Source organism: Schistocerca nitens, chromosome 5 (assembly GCF_023898315.1).
Source record: "Schistocerca nitens isolate TAMUIC-IGC-003100 chromosome 5, iqSchNite1.1, whole genome shotgun sequence".
In the NCBI taxonomy this organism is placed as follows: domain Eukaryota; kingdom Metazoa; phylum Arthropoda; class Insecta; order Orthoptera; family Acrididae; genus Schistocerca; species Schistocerca nitens.
The window spans coordinates 873,462,249-873,477,770 of record NC_064618.1 but is presented as its reverse complement, the minus strand read 5'-3'; the positions used below and the strand labels follow the sequence as shown (position 1 = coordinate 873,477,770).

The following is a 15,522-nucleotide window of genomic DNA, read 5'->3' as shown; positions in this document are numbered from 1 at the left end:
TCTTCAGAAACGCTTACCTTGCCATTACCAGTCTACATTTTATATCCTCTCTACTTCGCCCATCATCAGTTATTTTGCTCCCCAAATAGCAAAACTCCTTTACTACTTTAAGTGTCTCATTTCCTACTCTAATTCCCTCAGCATCACTCGACTTAAGTCGACTACATTCCATTATCCTCGTTTTGCTTTTGTTGATGTTCATCTTATATCCTCATTTCAAGACACTATCCATTCCGTTCAACTGCTCTTCCAAGTCCTTTGCTATCTCTGACAGAATTACAATGTCGTCGGCGAACCTCAAAGTTTTTATTTCTTCTCCATGGATTTTAATACCTACTCTGAAATTTTCTTTTGTTTCCTTCACTGCTTGCTCAATATATAGATTGAATAACATCGGGGAGAGGCTACAACCCTGTCTCACTCCCTTCCCAACCACTGCTTCCCTTTCGTGTCCCTTGACTGTTATAACTCCCATCTGGTTTCTGTACAAATTGTAAATAGCCTTTCGCTCCCTGTATTTTATCCCTGCCACCTTCAGAATTTGAAAGAGAGTATTCAAGTCAACAATGTCAAAAGCTTTCTCTAAGTCTACAAATGCTAGAAACGTAGGTTTTTTGCCTTTCCTTAATCTAGCTTCTAAGATAAGTCGAAGGGTCAGTATTCCCTCACGTGTTCAGTATTTCTACTGAACCCTCACTGATCTTTCCCGAGGTCGGCTTCTATCCTAAAACAAACGTTCGCTCGGAACAAACTCGCGACGCCACACAGTGTACATAGGGAAAGACCCTTTTACTTCACAGTACAGTGACGTTCGAGCCCACGCCAAAGTGACTCTAGAAAGTCTATCGGTATCTGACTGACGGGAGGTGCTACGATGACGAAGAGTCGAGAGGCTGCGAAACAAGACATACATGCACAGGATCGGACATGTTCACCGGCTAGATGGAAGACTTAGTGGACACAATCAACCCTGTATATATCGGCCGTCATTTGGACACATTCTACTCAACATCCGTCAGGCCTCACGGTACTTTGTTCGATTTTGTGGTGTATGCGCGCTTTCGATATGCACCTGATACAATGAGAAAATTTCTGCTGGTATTTTAGCAAATCTTTCACAAGGCTTTCGGGATTGGAAACATTTGTTACAGGATTATTTCCAGCAGAGCCATCGCAACATTCCCTATCAATCTTCGGTAAAATGTGCCCTATAGGATCGCACTCAATGAAGTAAGCCACCAAAATCAATGCAGAGCAAGGTAAATACTGCAGTAACGATTGTGCTGATCTCTGAAACAGATTGTTAAAACATTGCTGGACATTGGGCTGGAATACATTTAGTTACTCCAGAACAACCAAAATAATTTTTAGAAAGTAAAGCGATCGTGTTGCAACCTGACTCCCCCTCCCCTATTTGAGAAAAATATTCAGGACGTATTGCGTTAACATTCTCTTATTGGTTCTAGAGTTTGTTGGGCCTCGGGGGATAGTAAACTGCCCTAACAACGAATTATGTGCTGCTGTCATAGAGGTCGGTCGTTCAAAATGGTGCAAATGGCTCTGAGCACTATGGGACTTAACATCTATGGTCATCAGTCCCCTAGAACTTAGAACTACTTAAACCTAACTAACCTAAGGACAGCACACAACACCCAGTCATCACGAGGCAGAGAAAATCCCTGACCCGGCCGGAAATCGAACCCGGGCACTCGGGCGTGTGAAGCGAGAACGCTACCGCACGACCACGAGATGCGAGGTCGGTCGTCCTACAAAGTACTTCTTCCCTCGTAACTGCACCATCAGCCTACAACACGTGTGTTAGGCAATCAACGATTACATACACGAAGTTTGGCATATATTGTAACAGCTAAAGACTAAGTAGATACGTTAAATAAATTGAATTAAAATTCAGTGGAAACAAAACAACGAAGAAGGTACTCAAGGCCATGGCGAATTTAAGCTGGATGTTTAATATCATTCATTCAAAACACAGGTGTATACATGATAGCTTTAAATGAATTTGTTAAATGCGAACAGTCTTACACAAGAAGGTTAAAGAAGTAAGATCGTAGCAGAAGTTAAGATCGCGTGAATAGTTAATGACATTAGGTCGAGTCGTCAGTTAGATCGCCTGCCGTGAAACCAGAACCAAAATCCTGGTTCCAGTCACGCGTCATTAGTAAAGTTTACCAGCGAGGCTGCTTCTGTCCGCTAAAGTTCATCACAGTCTAACATTCGGGAAAAGATAAGACCTCAAACAGCGAAAACAGACAACACTCGAAAGCAGCGTGAGAATGTTTAAGCCCCCAGGCGCTGTTTAACAATTGCGTCACCCGTAAAATTTTCAGGTGTTGGAACGGTGCAGCTGAACTACCATACAGAGATGAAGCTGACCTCCTGTCAAAAATTACGCAGACCGACCTCAAGCTGCGCTCCAGATCCGACCTTGAGAAAACAGCCGACTCTCTGGAAACCACACCATGATACATGTAGGCCAATGTCTTACAAACTTACATCGAGAGACCATGAAACCATCACTGAAAGTATGTCACTTTCTTAAGACTAAACGCATTCAAATGAGTGTCTCCCCAAGCTGATCACTTTTCGATCATAAGTAACATTCGTTCATTCATATTATGTTAAATATTAATGAAAACATGATCTGGTGCCAGCACGCAGAACTTTTAAAATAAGCAAATACCGGAGAATATTTTTATATATTTAAGCGTGTCATATTAGAACAGAGCGCATTTCCTGTTAGGTCACGTGGTACTATTTTATTTTTTTAATACGGCATACACCAAACTTGATTTGCAGATAATATAATTGGAGGCCTGTCACAATGGAACAGCATAACAACTCGGAACAGAAATGTCTTACATATCTGAAAAGGGTAGACCTGTAGATTGAGACTGTAACGTCATAATACGTGTAAGTGTTGGATACTTATCATTTTGGTTGGCTTAAATGAATGGTTTTAATTATATTCTTGACACTTTTGATCTAAGCTAAGTTGCAGGCAAACTGTGGCACCATGCATTCAGTGCACAACGAAGCACCTGTTTAACAAATCGTTTATGATTGTGGCAGTTTCGGTTTATCGGTAGAGTAATTTAAAATTTATTTACAACCATTGCTTATAAAAGTCAGTTTGAAAACTAGACTTTGCACAGGATGGTGCAATGCTGGGTATAACATTTGACGCCAGGATGCACAATTTGCTTTTCTCATTTATCATGCAGGTCCATCATATTGAATTTTAATATTTTGCTACGTAATATTTCGTAGCTGCATTTTGACTCCTTGCCACTCGGCCGTGCATTTGCAGCTGGCTTATAAGGATACCGTACAAATTCACCTCGTAAGATTTAAACATATGTAAACGGGAAGACGCAACTCTCAAACTTTATCGAGAAAAATCGAGTTTCAAAGCGACCGCAGCAAGTAGAGCAAGGACCTATCTTTATAAGCAAGAGGTCTGTGAATCCTGTCTCACTGCTGGTACTTTTATTCATTCCCACCTAATTCTAACAACAAATTTACCAAGCCTTTGCAAATTATCCGTTACTGATGAATCAATTATCATTTTCGTAATCTTTATGCTGAAAATAGAGACGTTTTTTTCCTTCCTTTAGCAGATTTGAAATGAAAAAAGAGTACACGAGTTTCTTTCCATCAAATCAATACAGTCATATCATTTATATAATTATATCTACATGTGTGGCAAGTATAATGTGTAACATATGGACCACTGTTCGCATCAGGCTAGTAGCAACGTGTAAAACAACAATTTTTGCGACGTACTGCACGTCTAATGAACGCTGAATTTTTGCATGTGCGTGGTTTTTTCATTGTGTGTATTGGAAAACAATACTGAATACTGAATATGGGAGAGAGTGTCACAGAAGTGATACAGGGTTTGGGCTTGAAATCGTTAAAAGAAAGGCGTTTTTCGTTGCGACGGAATCTTCTCACGAAATTCAATCACCAACTTTCTCCTCCGACTGCGAAAATATTTTGTTGGCACCGACCAACATAGGGAGGAACAATCATCACGATAAAATAAGCGAAATCAAAGCTCGTATGGAAAGATATAGGTGTTCGTTATTTCCGCGCGCCATGTAAAATTGGAATAATAGATAATTGTGAAGGTGGTTCGATGAACCCCCTACCAGGCACTTTAATGTGATTTGCAGAGTATCCATGTAGATGTAGATGTAGATGAATACTGGTATACACAGCTGATGGTGTACGACTGATTGATTACCTATACCTATGGTCTATTCGTAGATGTACTCGCAGCTTTGTATGCTTTTGTAAGATTCTTCACTTGCATACACGCCGGCAAACTGAATTCAAAGAGTTAAGGTGGTTCATTTCATTTTCAGCCAGAAAATTACGAATGAGATTTAAGAAACGAACTTCGTGATTACCTTCAACAAAGAAGCTACTGTCCATATCAACCTGCAGCATAAACATTCCAAACTCTAAAGGGAAAAAAAACGTAGAGAATAAGGATGCAAGTGAAAAGATAAGAAGTCGGCAGTTAAATAATTAACATTCAAATTAATTAAAACTCAGATATTACTTTCGCATAAATTAATTTCCATAAATTTTATGTTTCACACCTTACTGCAGTACTCTGAAACAATTTATGAATAGGAAATAAATAAATTGTGTTGCTTAGGTTTTTTAGCTTTTGATCCTGGATATTATAGCTTCATTTCTCGTAGAAATAACTGTTTTTTTCGTATTCTAATGACATATTAACTATTTCAGTGCAGTGGCAGCTGTTGATAATGTGATAATGTGCTATTGTTGTTGTTGTTGTGGTCTTCAGTCCTGAGACTGGTTTGATGCAGCTCTCCATGCTACTCTATCCTGTGCAAGCTTCATTATCTTCCAGTACCTACTGCAACCTACATCCTTCTGAATCTGCTTAGTGTATTCATCTCTTGGTCTCCCTCTACAATTTTTAACCTCCACGCTGCCCTCCAATGCTAAATTTGTGATCCCTTGATGCCTCAAAACATGTCCTACCAACCGATCCCTTCTTCTAGTCAAGTTGTGCCACAAACATCTCTTCTCCCCAATCCTATTCAATACCTCCTCATTAGTTACGTGATCTATCCACCTAATCTTCAGCATTATTCTGTAGCACCACATTTCGAAAGCTTCTATTCTCTTCTTGTCCAAATTGGTTATCGTCCATGTTTCACTTCCATACATGGCTACACTCCATACAAATACTTTCCGAAACGACTTCCTGACACTTAAATCTATACTCGACGTTAACAAATTTCTCTTCTTCAGAAACGATTTCCTTGCCATTGCCAGTCTACATTTATATCCTCTCTACTTCGACCATCATCAGTTATTTTACTCCCTAAATAGCAAAACTCCTTTACTACTTTAAGTGTCTCATTTCCTAATCTAATCCCCTCAGCATCACCCGACTTAATTTGACTACATTCCATTATCCTCGTTTTGCTTTTGTTGATGTTCATCCTCCCCTCAAGACACTGTCCATTCCGCTCAACTGCTCTTCCTAGTCCTTTGCCGTCTGTGACAGAATTACAATGTCACCGGCGAAACTCAAAGTTTTTACTTCTTCTCCATGAATTTCAATACCTACTCCGAATTTTTCTTTTGTTTCCTTTACTGCTTGCTCAATATACAGATTGAATAACATCGGGGAGAGGCTACAACCCTGTCTCACTCCTTTCCCAACCACTGCTTCCCTTTCATGCCCCTCGATTCTTATAACTGCCATATGGTTTCTGTACAAATTGTAAATAGCCTTTCGCTCCCTGTATTTTACCCCTGCCACCTTCAGAATTTGAAAGAGAGTATTCCAGTTAACGTTGTCAAAAGCTTTCTCTAAGTCTACAAATGCTAGATACGTAGGTTTGCCTTTTCTTAATCTTTCTTCTAAGATAAGTCGTAAGGTTAGTATTGCCTCACGTGTACCAACATTTCTACGGAATCCAAACTGATCTTCCCCGAGGTCCGCTTCTACCAGTTTTTCCATTCGTCTGTAAAGAATTCGCGTTAGTATTTTGCAGCTGTGACTTATTAAACTGATAGTTCGGTAATTTTCACATCTGTCAACACCTGCTTTCTTTGGGATTGGAATTATTATATTCTTCTTTAAGTCTGTGGGTATTTCGCCTGTCTCATACATCTTGCTCACCAGATGGTAGAGTTTAGTCAGGACTGGCTCTCCCAAGGCCGTCAGTAGTTCCAATGGAATGTTGTCTACTCCCGGGGCCTTGTTTCGACTCAGGTCTTTCAGTGCTCTGTCAAACTCTTCACGCAGTATCTTATCTCCCATTTCATCTTCATCTACATCCTCATCCATTTCCATAATATTGTCCTCAAGTACATCGCCCCTGTATAAACCCTCTATATACTCCTTCCACCTTTCTGCTTTCCCTTCTTTGCTTAGAACTGGGTTGCCATCTGAGCTCTTGATATTCATACAAGTGGTTCTCTTCTCTCCAAAGGTCTCTCTAATTTTCCTGTAGGCAGTATCTATCTTACCCCTAGTGAGACAAGCCTCTACATCCTTACATTTGTCCTCTAGCCATCCCTGCTTAGCCATTTTGCACTTCCTGTCGATCTCATTTTTGAGACGTTTGTATTCCTTTTAACCTGCTTCATTTACTGCATTTTTATATTTTCTCCTTTCATCAATTAAATTCAATATTTCTTCTGTTACTCAAGGATTTCTATTAGCCCTCGTCTTTTTACCTACTTGATCCTCTGCTGCCTTCACTACTTCATCCCTCAGAGCTACCCATTGTTCTTCTACTGTATTTCTTTCCCCATTCCTGTCAATTGTTCCCTTATGCTCTCCCTGAAACACTGTACAACCTCTGGTTCTTTCAGTTTATCCAGGTCCCATCTCCTTAAATTCCCACCTTTTTGCAGTTTCTTCAGTTTCAATCTGCAGTTCATAACCAATAGATTGTGGTCAGAATCCACATTTACCCCTGGAAGTGTCTTACAATTTAAAATCTGGTTCCTAAATCTATGTCTTACCATTATATAATCTATCTGATACCTTTTAGTATCTCCAGGATTCTTCCATGTATACAACCATCTTTTATGATTCTTGAACAAAGTGTTAGCTATGATTAAGTTATGCTCTGTGCAAAATTCTACAAGGCGGCTTCCTCTTTCATTTCTTCCCCCCAATCCATATTCACCTACTATGTTTCCTTCTCTCCCTTTTCCTACTGACGAATTCCAGTCACCCATGACTATCAAATTTTCGTCTCCCTTCACTACCTGAATAGTTTCTTATATCTCGTCATACATTTCAACTATTTCTTCATCATCTGCAGAGCTAGTTGGCATATAAACTTGAACTACCGTAGCAGGCATGGGCTTTGTGTCTATCTTGGCATTAATAATGCGTTCACTATGCTGTTTGTAGTAGCTTACCCGCACGCCTATTTTTTTATTCATTATTAAACCTACTCCTGCATTACCCCTATTTGTTTATGTATTTATAACCCTGTAATCACCTGACCAAAAGTCTTGTTCCTCTTGCCACCGAACTTCACTAATTCCCACTATATCTAACTTTAACATATCCATTTCCCTTTTTAATTTTCTAACGTACCTGCCCGATTAAGGGATCTGACATTCCACGCTCCGATCCGTAGAATGCCAGTTTTCTTTCTCCTGATAACGACGTCCTCTTGAGTAGTCCCCGCCCGGAGATCCGAATGGGGGACTATTTTACCTCCGGAATATTTTACCCAAGAGGACGCCATCATCATTTAATCATACAGTAAAGCTGCATGTCCTCGGGAAAAATGTGCTATAGGAGACTGTAAATACCGACTAAAATTATCTGTGAATGCGAGCCAGAAACCGCACTAAAATTACAGCACTTCCCTTTGAATGTGTGGTGGTATACAAACAAAACAGACAACAACATCTCTTGTAGAACGCTCTGGCGCACAACTAGGAACCACAGCGCCGAGTACAGAAATAATTTCAGCTGCACTATGGTCTTGTGTGTTCGTTTCAGCACTCTATGATGTGGCATCACCTCCGCCAGTACTATCAGAGCTTCGTACCTTCAGCACTACATTAGAGCAACAACCACCTCTCAGAGCAAGCTCTAGAAGATAGTCTTTCTCGATATTACGAGGCAAAAGAATTATGTGGTAGGATTAACAGAAAATCCCATGATCGTTTCCAAGCCTTATATCATCTGGACGCAACAATGCTGTTAAATTTCTCAAGTTTGAAGAAAACCTGTTTTCCTAAGAAAGAACTTATTGTTGTTGTCCAGGCTTCCAATATGTAGGAGAAACGAAGGTTAAAGGCAGAGCTGTCGATATTGTATCAACGACTTGACTTCAGGAACATCCACATCTACATGGATACTCTGCAAATCAAACTTAAGTGCCAGGCAAGGGTCATCGATCCACCTTAACAATTCTCTCTGTTATTCCTCTCTCGAACTGCGCACCGAGAAAACGAACCCCTATATCTTTTCGAGCGAGCTCTGATTTCCCTTATTTTGTTATGATAATCGCTTCTCTCTATGAAGGTCGGCGTCAACAAAATATTTTTGAATTCGAAGGAAAAGTTGTTGATTGAAATTTCGTGAGAAGATTTCGCCGCAACGAATAACGCCTTTGTTTTAATGGTGTACATCCCAAATCCTGTATCGTGCCCGTGACACTCTTTCCCCTGTTTCGCCATAATACAAAACGTTCTGCTCTTCTTTGAACTTTTTAAAAGTACTCCATTAATTCTATGTGATAAGGATCCCACACCGTGAGGCAGTATTCTAAAAGAGGACGGACAACCGTGGCATAGGCAGTCTCTTCAGTGGATCTGTTACACTTTCTAAGCGTTCTGCCAGTGAAACGCAGTCTTAGGTTTGCCTTCCGTACAACAATTTCTATGAATTCTTTCAAATCTAAATTCTTCGCAGTTGTAATACCTTGGTATTTAGTTGAATTTACCGGCATTAGTTTAGACTGATTCATCGAACCGAAGTTTAAGGTATTCCTTTTTGCACTCATGTGCGTGACAACACACTTTTCATTATGTAGGATCAGTTGCTAATTTTCGTAGTACTGAAATGTCTTTTCCAAATCATTTTGCAATTTGTTTTGAACTTCTGATGAGTTTACTAGACGATAAACGACAGCATTATCTGCAAACAACCTAAGACGACTGCCCAGATTGACTCCTAAATCGTTTATATAGATGAGCAACAGCAGAGGGCCCATATCACTACCTTTGGAAACGCTAGAAATCACTTCTCTCTTACTCGATGACTTTCCGTCAGTTATTACGAACTGTTACCTCTCTGAAAGGAAATCACGAATCCAGTCACATATATTCCATAAGCACGCAATTTCACCACAAGCCGCTCCTGAGGTACAGTGTCAAAAGCCTTCTGCAAATCTAGAAATACGGAATCAATTTGAAATCCCTTGTCAATAGCACTCAACACTTGGTGTGTGTAAAGTGCTCGTTGTGTTTCCCAAGAACGATGTTTTCTAAATCCGTAATGAATGTGTGTCAATAAACCGTTCTCTTCGAGATAATTCATAATGTTCGCACACAATATATGCTCCAAAATCCTGTTGCATATCGGCGTTAATCATATGGGCATGCCATTTAGTGGATTATTCCTACTACGTTTCTTGAATATTGGTGTGATATGTGCAACTTTCCAATTTTTGGGTATGGATCTTTCGTCGAGGCTGTATCAATACTCCATTTCGAGAAACAACCTGTAGGATATTTGCTCTCACATAACAGGACCTCTGAAAATAGTACAGATAAGACTGATGACGCCTGCTGAACCTGAAAGACATTTCTCATCTCTGAAGAGGTGTAAGACCTCTCTTTGAAATAACATGTCAGAACAATGACTTAACGGCTCTCCACTGAGAACAATATGATGACCAACGTTGAGGGTCTCAACTCCAAAGGTACGGATAAATTCTGCAGCAGAAAACAGTGATTACGGACTTTATTATTTCGTCAGTTTGTGAGTTACACTTTTTATTTTAATATATTTTTTGTGGATTTGTTTGCTGTATCTTTTCGTAATTTTGCAGCACACTGGTAAGATTTTGAACGAGTTGCCACTGTTTCATTGTGAGAATATAGCACGAATCGCGGCTGAACTCTTGCATCCACACATTTTGTAACAAGGAGAGGAGAGGTCGCCAGAGGTGAGGAAGCCATTAACAGTCACGAGTCCCTGCAGTCCTTCAAACAAAACAAGAATGACATAAGGGAAAAATTAGAACAAATAAAAGCGTTAATGAACCAATTAAAACAGCAAAAATATCAAAAATAAGAAACTACATTAAACCTACGTAATTAAATAAAAATAATGATGAAACTCATTTAGATAACGATTTAAAAATAAAAATAAAAAAATGAGATTCAAACCCACAACCTGTGTGTGAGAAATTTATCTTAACGACTACACAACACCAGCACTTCGAATTATGGATTTAATAGATGTACTAATTAAGTGTGATGAATCAATGATCTCAGTTGTTCTTCCAGATGTAGAAAAATGCAGTTCAGGCAACTTTGCATTTAAATGTCAAAAGTGAAATAAGAGAATCTATTGCAGATTGGATAACAATTACATCTCTTGGATGTCTTAAGGCTTAAACAACAGCATTGACAAACCAAGTATCACATTTTGGACCTGAATTGGCTGCTCCTCTTGGAATCAGAGTGTGCAAGGAAACAAAATTCAAAAATCTCTATGCTCTACTTTGGAATAAAGGTCTCCTGAGTTTTATGACATAGATATAGCTCTTTATGTAGGAACAAGAACTTTTATAAGAATTAGTTATCTGAATCATACAGCTAAGCTGAAAGCTATGAGGCAATGTGCCACAAGGAGAAAACAGCTGCTGGTTGCCTCTTCATCTGTATCTTTCATCAAAAATACCATATAATTAGTCCTAAGGTATAATACATCTGTAATTCACTTGATTTTATTTGTGTATGTGATGTGGCTCGTTTACGAGATAGCCGCGAGGCGCTTGTCTCCCCACTGTGACGTCAGAGGTTACTCCAGCGAATACCAACCGATTTCGCCAAAGCCGGCCGCTGTGGTCGAGCGGTTGTAGGCGGTTCAGTCCGGAACCGCGTGACTGCTACGATCGCAGGTTCGAATCCTACCTCGGGCATGGATGTGTGTGAGGTCCTTAGGTTAGTTAGGGTTAAGTAGTCTATGTCTAGGGGACTGATGACCTCAAATGTCATGTCCCATAGTGCTAGGAGATATTTTTTTTCGCCAGAATGGCCCTCCCCGAGGCCAGGAGACTGCGAGGCTCGTATACTCAATGTGTGACCATCAGATGGTAGTTGACAGCTGGCCCTCGTTCATTTAGTTCAACCTCCTCCTGGACATCTGCCTATCTCAGCTGCTTATGATGATGTACAAGTCTCTATGCTGATCAATAGAATACTAGCCATCAGAATACTAGAGATCCTCATCATAGGAGTGTACACGCTGCTGTACACCTATCAGGGGTACAGTAGGTTGGTGGACACACATGAAGCGCATGCGTGCGCACTGGCTTACGCCTGACTTGTTTGCTGTGGGGTGTTGCAGCACACAGTCCACTGGTTCCCACGCACTAGTAAATGGCTTGGCTGTGTGCTGCTGTCTGTACTGAACCGAACATCATGCCTGCAGCTCTACAAGCCAATAATGTGGTTAACCATTTTATAACATGACGCTTTCAATGGCTGTCTGGTAAACTTATTACCTGTACTTATGTAGTGTTTAATTTTTATTTTACTTTATTGTACATCAGGACAGTCAGAGACTGCTGACAATATTATATGAATGTAAACCAAACATATACAGTTAACAGTTTAAATATTGTGAATGCTCTTTTATTTTGTTTTTGCACCGGTTTTATTCTGCTAACTGTAACGAATTGTTATTTTGTATTCTCATTATGTTGTTTCGGAATGGCTACGCAGCTAAAGGTCGTAGTACACAAAATTAAAAAAAAAAAAAAAAGTAGCGTCAAACAACCGATGCACTACATTTATATTATTCAGCATCAGTACCTCAGGCTAGTAAATGAGAAACTACAGTACACAAAATGGAAACCAAACCTAATCGCCATGGTCCTGTTATCAGTGATTGTGCGTGTACAGGGTGGATTTTGTGTGCAGTGTGTGCTGCTGAGACATGAACGAACGGTTTTAGCTTTTCAGATTATGAAATATTTTTTTTTTGGGATTGTGTGTAAACAAAGCAGTATCTTGTACACTAAGGATTACCCCGGTGGACGTGCACTGCTTTTAACAGAATGGGTTTGCATTTGGGGTGATGGAGCCTGGGCATTTTGATTTTTAGATTTTGTCATTTTTCCTAAATTACTTCAGGAAAGTTCCGGAATCTTCACTAACACAGGCATACAACCGACTGCCCATCCTCGCCAACTACACTTGTAAGTACACTGAAGTGATAGAAGGCATGGGATAGCGATATGTACACACACAGATGATGGTAGTATCGCGTACTCCAGGTATAAAAGGACAGTACATTGGCGTTTGTACTGAGGTGTTTCGTGTGAAAAGGTTTCAGACGTGAATATGGCCGCATGAGGGCAGTTAACAGCCTCCAAACGCGGAATGGTGGTTCCATTTCGGAAATCGTTAGGGAATTCAGTATTCCGAGATCCACAGTGACAAGCGTGTGCCGAGAATACCAGATTTCGAGCATTGCTTCTCACCATAAACAATGCAGTGTCCGACAACCTTCACGTAATGGCGAATAGCAACGGTGTTTCAGAAATGTTGTAAGTGCTAACAGACAGGCAACACTGCGTGAAATAACAGCGGGAATCAATGTGGGACGGACGACGAACGTATCCGTTAGGAAAGTGCGGCACAATTCGGCGTTAATGCCAGCAGACGACCGACGCGAAAGCCTTTGATGACAGCACTAGATCGCCTGCAGCGCTTCTCCTGGGCTCGGTACCATACCGGTTGGACAGTAGGCGACTGGAAAACCGTAACCTGTCCACAAAACTACCGATTTCAGTTGGTAAGAGCTGATGGTAGGGTCCGAGAGTGGCGCAGATCCCACGAAGCCATGGTCCCAAGTTGTCAAGAAGATATTGTGCTAGCTGGTGGTGGCTCCATAATGGTGTGGGCTGCTTTACCATGGAATGACCAGGGTGCTCTGGTCCAACTGAACCGATCAGTGAGTAGAAGTGGTTATGTATGGCTACTTGGAAACCATCTGAAGCCATTCACGGATTTCTTGTTCGCAAACATCGATGGAATTGTCGCCATGCTACAATTATTCCTGATAGGTTTGAAGAACATTCTGGACAATTCGAGCGAATGATCTGGCCGCCCAGATAGCCCAACATGAATCCCATCGAACGTTGGTGGGGCATAATCGAGAGTTAAGTTCGTGTACAAAATACAGCTCCGGCAACACATTCACGAGTATAGACGGCTGCAGAAGCAGTATGTCTCAATGTTTCGACTTTCAGCGACTTGTTGAGTCGATGTCACGTCGAGAGGCTGCACCAGGCAGGGGGAAACGAGGTCCAGCACGATATCAGGAGATATTCGACGACTTTTGTCACCTAGGTGTTCGTAAATTTTGTGTATATGAAGAACCTTTTCTCATCTTAAATTTAAATACTACGACACTCTCTTATCTCTTTAAAAGTGAACCACCAATGAACAAAACTATTTCTATTACTGCTGTTACTACTATCGATACCACTGCCACTACAACTACGCCAGCCACTGTGACCGAGCGGTTCTAGGCGCTTCAGTCCAGAACAGCGCGACCGCTACGGTCGCAGGTTCGAATCCTGTCTCGAGAATGGATGTGTGCAATGTCTTTAGATAAGTTAGGTTTTAGTAGTTCTAAGTTCTAGGGGACTGATGACCTCAGATGATAAGTACCATAGTGCTCACAGCCATTTGAAGTTTTGAACTGCAACTACAGTCACAGTATGCAGGAGAGTAACATCAAAGGAGGCAATAAAAATGCTAATAATATGGCACTTAGCAGACACTGAATAATTCGTCCTGCTTACTACAACGAAACTTCCCGCAAAACTGTTTACACACCTTTTCAAGAACCCTGTAACGTACTTACGTTAAATTATTTTAAAAACTCAGGAATTGCTGAACTTACGTTTAACACCAAAAGCACTATTACTCTTTTGCACGAAGCTCTGACATTAGTATATAACCAGACAAATTGTAAGAATAGAGATTCGCATTAGTGAATCGAAGATGTAGAGGCTTGCGCAGTACATAGTAACATGGAGAGCTGTTTCAAACCAGTCTTCGGACAGAGGTCCACAACAACAACATGTGGGAGGAACTAATACGTTGTCAGACACGTAACGGAAATTACTCTCTCGAAATTTTAGTAGTAAAAGCCTCTGTGACGCAAGGACACTTTAAGTACGCCCGTGTCTGCTACTGTAGTATTTCTGTAACGCTGTCACGTCGATTAAACGATGCTGTGACGAAACGCGCCGCTCTTCGTTGAACAATCAACATTTTGTATAGCCTTAAACCAGCCAAGATAATATTATCTGTTACGGACTCGTAGTATACCACAGATATGACCACACTTGGCTCCGTACGTGGATGACTACTTCTCGAGTCACGAGCTCCAAGGAATTTCATGCTCTAGACACATTCACGAGAAATATTACTGCTAATCTTTCTGTGACTTTAGCATCATATCTACGTAGATTTTCTTAACGTTTTCTTACCATTTTTAACCAGCATTTCTCCACATTTAACACACAACGTATCTTACGGGCTCATTTCTACAATGCAGACTCGTTCGGCAACAACACTATATACACTTGAATACACACGCTGCTGGTGCAAGAGAAGCCAGTTTCAGCAAAACTAAATTTCTCACGCAATGCTGCCAACTTACTCCCATTTTGCGTCGATATTCCCGTGTACGCCTTCAGCCTTGGAGCGCGTACCGCACTGGCGCGTTGCGTTGGTACTGCTGAACGAAGGCGGACTGGCCTCGCTCGTGTCGCCTCTCTCGCCGGCCGTGTAAACTGACCTTGGAGCAGATATAGGAGCCGTCTGAGGCGCCAGGCACAGCGGCGTCACAATCGCCAGAGGCCGCGATAGTGAAACCGTTTATCACGAGCTGACTCAACGATAAGATCTGCGGCTGGCTTGTGAAACGGTTCAGCTCCCCTACTCCTTTCTGTAGTGTCCTGCTGGAAATTAAAACTCGATTGTTGATTTTTTTGTACGTCAATTACCGCACGTAAAGGCGTTTAAAAGTTGTATACTAGTTCTGATACGTCGTGGTACGGGAAAACTTAACCAAAACGTTTGGTAAGCAGAGCTCAGAAACTGCAGGGAGTGAAAGCGTAGAACCAAATGAGGTTACAGTTTCAAACACAATTTAATTTTATATATCACAAAACACAATAAAAATTTTTAAGCTCCAGGCCTGAAGGGCCGCTGAACATT

At 41.0% G+C, this 15,522-nt stretch overlaps 1 protein-coding gene across 2 annotated transcripts in view; it reads right to left on the bottom strand.

Moving 5' to 3' along the window:
* LOC126260007 (UDP-glycosyltransferase UGT5-like) overlaps positions 1-15,128 on the bottom strand; it is a 74,719-nt gene extending 59,591 nt beyond the window's left edge. Inside the window, exon 1 of one of the 2 annotated variants that reach the window (XM_049957166.1) lies at positions 14,963-15,128. In XM_049957166.1, coding sequence (XP_049813123.1) covers positions 14,963-14,968 — 6 coding nt within the window. In that variant the 5' untranslated portion in view covers positions 14,969-15,128. Of the gene's footprint in view, positions 1-14,789; positions 14,921-14,962 lie in introns of those variants that run through there. The other variant, XM_049957167.1, reaches the window with a different exon arrangement.
* Between the last annotated feature and the right edge of the window lie 394 nt (positions 15,129-15,522).